The sequence below is a fragment of the Pteropus vampyrus genome, unplaced genomic scaffold (genome assembly GCF_000151845.1).
Source record: "Pteropus vampyrus isolate Shadow unplaced genomic scaffold, Pvam_2.0 Scaffold23, whole genome shotgun sequence".
Classification (NCBI taxonomy): domain Eukaryota; kingdom Metazoa; phylum Chordata; class Mammalia; order Chiroptera; family Pteropodidae; genus Pteropus; species Pteropus vampyrus.
The window spans coordinates 618,567-624,238 of NW_011888804.1; the positions used below are offsets into that span (position 1 = coordinate 618,567).

Genomic DNA, 5,672 nt, shown 5'->3' on the forward strand with positions numbered 1-5,672 from the left:
TCAGTCAACCAGAAAGAAAACATGTACAAGTCCACCCACGCATTAAAATCAATGGCTTTGACACCAACTGCAAGGATTTTCTAATGTTTCTTTTCTTCTTTCAACCACTTTTCAGAACAATGAGCAGTTTTCAGAGTAGCAGAAACATGATATGTCTGTGGTTTGCCCTGTTTGACAAAGGAAGTGGTATGTGACTCGTATAGGTTGGTGGCAGAAAACAGGTCTGAGAAGGGTTTATAAAAAGGACTGGACAAGGCTGAGATGTGAACTTTGTTTCAACTGAGCATTTCAGTGGTCACCGTATGCAGGTGTGCCTTGCATATCGGACCTGTTCGCGGTGTCTGTTCCTGGCTGAGTCACTTCATCCCTCTATATTCAGGTGCTCTAGCCCCGACCCTATTCTCACCTTCTGTGAGGACTGTGAGCAAGTTCTGGACATGTTAAGCCTCACAGGTGAGAATTTCCTGGAAATATAGCTACTATTCTTAATTTGGCAGGTCCATTCTTTTCCTGGCAAGAAAGAAAAAATAACCGAGCTAGTACGCTGACCGTAAATTTGCCTTTCTACTTTCCCTTCCTCTTTTGTGGCCTGTCCTCCTCAAAACAAGTATAACAAGTTCAAAGGAAGAAAACTATTGAGTCCTCCTTTTGAATGCAATAAAAACTGCGTTACAGATAACACGAAATGCTTCCTCTAACTTTTCTCATTTTTCGCCCACTGTGTGCCCTTAGTCACGAAGGGCTAGGCGGAGAGAGAACAGGTCAGCGGAGCCCGATTTAGTGCACGGGCGGATGACTCAGACCTCATGTTCTACAGATCCAGGAGCAAAGCATCATCTTTATACACAAAGCTCAACAGTCAGGCAATAAGCGTTTATTGAATGCCTCGACTGCGTCCAGTGCTGAGTTATCTGACAAGCTCCATGTGCTATGATGCCAGCATGGCAGATGCCAGACCGGGAGCCAGGAGACCTGCCAATGACTTGATTTTGGAAAAAAGCAAAAAACTTCCTCCTTTCAGGGCCTCAGTTTTTCTCTATTAACCTCAGACTTAGCCAGAACTGTGGTAGAAACCAAAGCAGAAAAATGAGTTCCCAGACTCTTGGATCTCCAGAGGCTTCTAGATAGCTGGGGAGAGAGACTGAGCAATTGCACCCTAAACTGCGTTGTTTCTGAAAGAGCATAATTTGACCTACCTGGATGTCTAAGGAGCCTTTCTCTGAGTTGGTGCAAAGGGGTCACTTGCATGGGTCCTTGCTCACGATGCTCAGCCATCCTGGTTTTCTATCCATTCCCTGAATGTACCAAGCTAGTCCTGACTCAGGGCCTTTGCACATGCTAGTCTTGCTGCCTCAGGCATCCTATAGGAACGGTACCTGGTTCCTCCCTTCTCATCTTTTAGCTCTTAGATGTCACCTTCTCTGAGAGCTCCGTCTTTTACTACTTCCTTAAAGAAAGACGTCCCTATTATCCTCATTTCATCCTTCATCTCCTTCTTCGACCTATCCCAATTTGCAACCATTTTACTTGCTTTTTGCTCGCTTCCCCAGGCACTCCGTTAGCTCCATATAGGCAGGCGTCTTTTCTGTTTTATTCGGAACTGTGTACCCAACGCCTAGTCCACATAGTGGGGTCTCAATGATATTTACGTGAATGACTTGGCGGCCCCACAATTCCGAGGACTCAAAGGCACCTAAAGTTGCTTCCCCATAAAGTCCCCTTCTTTGGGGCTCTGTGGGTCAGGCTGGGCTTACACATGCTGCAGGAGCTTCCTCCCCTTTGCTCGCTTTGGATCTCAGCACTTCTTTTCCTTGAGGGAAAAGCTTTACATCACGGCGCAGTCTCCTGTGCCCCCGTGACATCATCACCGCCCATTGCTGCGTCACCAGCCGGTCCCAGGCCCCTTCCCCTTCCCTGAGGTGCCCCAAGCTTCTCGGAGACAGCCCCCCAGCCCGCGTCCAGCTAGGGGGGCCAGAGGGCTACGTCACGTCCGCCCGCCCGCGCGGCGATGACGTCACGCCCCAGGGCTGGCGTCACGTGCCCCCCCGCCGGGGGCGGGCCTTGAGGGCGGCGCTTCCGGTCGGCGGGGCTTGGCGGCGGCGGCGGTGGCGGCGGCCGGGAGTCGGGGATGGCGGGCCCCGGGAGCGAAGCCCGGTTCTCCGGGCTGTCGCTCATGCAGCTCAACGAGCTGCTGGAGGACGAGGGGCAGCTGGCGGCGATGGTGCAGAAGATGGAGGAGGTGAGCCGGGCCTCGAGGGGGCGCGCGGGGCCGGGCCCCCCGGCGGGCTGCAGGCGCCGGGGCTCGGGCGGAGGGGACCGCGACGGGAAGTGGGAGGGCTCGCGGCGGGGCGTGCAAGGCCGAGGACCCGAGAACGAGGCGGGGATTAGCGAGCTCAGACTGGACATTCGGGACGGAGAGCGCGGGGGCTGGGTCTCGTGGGGCGAGGAAGGAGTGCGGGGGATCGAGACTGGGTTGGAGAGGGGGCTGCAGTCGAGGGTTGGGGTGACAGACCGGACTGAGGGGCCCGAGGGCTAGGTCTGGGCAGAGGTTGGGGGGCCGACGGGGAAGGTTGAGGGGGACAGGGGCACTGAGGCGGTCGTCGAGGTCTGAGAATAGGTTTCGAGGCGCCGAGTGGACTAGTTGGGTGAGTTCTGGGGGAGCACTTGGGGACCGGTGTAGATGAGACTGCGAGGTGGTCCCAAGACAGCTTACGGTCGGGCAGGGGCTTGGGAGGCACAGGGCCACCGACAGCTCGTGTGAGATGTGACGGTCCCTGTCTCTGAGGGGTCCTGAGGGTCAGAGCGGCCCTCCCGAGGTGTGACCGCAAGCCGAGTTACCCCAGGGGACACCTCTCCCTGGTCTTGTGGGTGGGCCTGAGGGTGGTACCAGGCTCTCTTTCTCCCTAAGAGTTGCCCTCCCCCTCCACGGAAGAAGGGAATGTGGGAATTCTAGTATGGTGGCTTTGCCCCACTGTGTCCTTCCCCCTTGGGGAAAGCGGAGAGTTCCTGGAGCTGCTTTTTTGGGAGAAGATAAACTGGGGGTTGGGGGCTGACAGCCGGCCACCACCCCACTGATAGTAGACCTGCCTGCCATGTTTATGGAAATCATGTGTCACCTCCCCGCCCTCCCCTTCAGGGGACCTGGCCCCCTCCCTTCTGGCACGGTTTGCCCTCAGGAGCCTTTGCTTTGTGTGCTTCCTTCTCCCCGTTCCTCCCGACCTTTTGAACTCTGTGTCTGGAAGTCCCATGGAATGGGTCTGGGTCTTCTCCAGGCAGGTGGACCCAGGCGGGTCCCAGCCCCCCACCCGCCACCCTTCTACCCCTCCTGCTCCTTTGTCTCTGAAGTCTGAGGCTTCCCACGCCTACGGGGCTGAGCTGCTCACCCAGAAGCCTGTGAGGGAGCTTTTGGCTTTCTTTCCGAGGAGGGATTGTTCAGCACCCAGCCAGCCCCCTTAAAGGGGGGCTTGTCTGGAGATTGCACATTCAAAATCCCTGGAAAACCCTCAACAGATCATTGTCCGGAGCCACAGAGAGGCCACTGTAGTAAGATGGTATCAGCCTTTCCATTAATACACCCCTTGTATTCACTGCCTTGTAACTTGGCACAAACAACGTTGCTCCGCGATGCAGTGCACCCCATTTATGGTCTCCATGTGGCACTTTCCATTTTAGAGAATAATAAGTGACAAAATCCATCTTTCTTGACTGAATGAGTTTCATGTCTCCAAAGAAAGAATATCTTTGCTTAGTTTCTCTGCTTTTCAGTTGCCAGGAGACCTTTTGTGGACTGCCAGCAGGCATCTTTCTAGTTTAATAATAAAATGATAAGTATTTTTTTCTCACGTGTAGCGCTGCAAGTTATTTTACTCTATGTGACCATTCTGTTTCAGTAAGACCAGGGAACTGTAGTTACAGCGGCGGAGCATTAATTAATAGACATAAACTGCCTTTTAGTGGAGGCAAAGCTGTGCAAGGAGCTGGGCAGTTCTGCCAACCAGGGCTGTGAGGGGCATATGCCGCTTGTTTCCTCCGCCTGGGGAACTGGAGGTTATTGTTTAAAGGGAAACACACATTAATCTAGCAGGATTTTTTTTTTTCTTTTCTTTCTTCTCTCTCTCTCTCTCTTTTTTTCCTTTTTTTTTTTGGTTAGTAAAGGTGACCTTCATACCAGAGAACACTATACAAATACTGAGGACTAACTGACTCCACTGGATTAGAGACCACATAGCTCGTGCTAATAACTCAGCAGCAGTTTGTTCTTCAGGGTGTAGTGCTCTTAAATAAAACAAGGAAGCTGAACTGGAAGGCCAGAATCTCTTAGTCAGGCAGCTCAGCCCGCTGCGGTCACACTTAGGAAGTCCTTTGCCCCGGTTGTGTATGTGTAACATGCTTCTAAAAGAACAGGTATGACACCGAACAACCGAAATCTTGGCCATGGTCGTTTCACTCGGCTGTTAGTGTGATGCAGTGGTTTATCTTGGGTGGTTGTGAGGCACAGCAGAAGGAAACATTTTGTGAACTGCCTGTCCACGCGGCCAAATGGAGCGTTTGTGATGCGGGGTAAAGAACGTTCAGGCTTTGGGATCATGCGCTCCGGGCTGGACGTGGCCACTTCCCGGCTGCGTGGCTGCAGACGAGTCCCTTCACCTCTCTGAGTGTCTGTTGAAGAAGGAGAATGTGATCATACTTATTTCATGGAGTTACTGTGTGGGTTACGTGAGATGGTGCATGTTAAGCCCTTCACACAGCATTTGCTCAATATGCAGTGAGTGCAGTTATTCATAACCGTTTGTAGTGCTCCCTTTTTAGAAAGGTTACCAGTAGTCATTAATAGATCATCCTGCCAAGTTAATAAGGTCTTATTTCAAGGATTTTAAGTAAACTTTTCCTTGCTGTTAGCCTAAGAAACATTTTACTTTTCTATGGTCAAAATGATTATGTGTCTCTGTAGGTCTGGGATGAGACAGTCAGTGGAACAGGACTTTTACAGCAGAGTCTCTTAACCTGAACCAGAGCCTTTTTTTTTAATTGGCAGAGGAAGTGTTTTAAATTGCAGAGTAAGGCTTCTTCCAGCCTGAGGGGATATTTTGTGGCAGCTGGAAAGTGTGGCTAGGTTTGAAGGCATTCGCTGCTGGGCTTAAGTACAGGCGTGCGTGCTTGTCTTGCACTGTTTTATTGTGGCACGTGAGCCTTAGTGCCACTTGGGACGTTGAAGTCGAGTCGGAGCCATAGACCTCCTCGTTTTGCATGCCTGTGTGTCTGTCTGTCTTTTCCCGTGCCTCCTGTCCATTTTGCAGCTGCCTAAATGTAGTATCTGTCTCCCTAGGGACCTTCTGCTCCTTCCGTTTCATATGCACACATTATTATTTTCGTTTAAAGTTATTTTTACATGGCCATGGAATGCCCTGTCCTCTGTCCACACGAACCCCAGTGGACTTGCAGGGCACTCCCTTAAAAGGAGCTGTCACTTAGGCGGGCAGGCAGCTAAAGCTGACCTCTCTGGCCACTTCTCCGGGTGCACTGTCCGAGGAAGCGCTGACCGACTGGGGCGAACCGAGGGTTCAAAGTCAGGCTCTGTGTTCCTGGGGCATGGGAGGTGCCCACATGCAGAAGCGCGGGGCGTCTGAGAACCCCGTCGTGTCCTGGGAGTTGGTCCAGTCTGGAAGGGGCTT

At 52.3% G+C, this 5,672-nt stretch overlaps 1 protein-coding gene across 1 annotated transcript in view; it reads left to right on the forward strand.

The window, feature by feature from the left end:
* The first annotated feature begins 2,077 nt into the window (after positions 1-2,077).
* The window catches only part of VPS37B (VPS37B, ESCRT-I subunit), a 24,379-nt gene continuing 20,784 nt past the window's right edge, over positions 2,078-5,672 (forward strand). Inside the window, exon 1 of the mRNA XM_011355730.2 lies at positions 2,078-2,239. Within this exon, the coding sequence (XP_011354032.1) occupies positions 2,129-2,239 (111 nt within the window). The 5' untranslated portion in view covers positions 2,078-2,128. The remainder of the gene's footprint in view (positions 2,240-5,672) is intronic.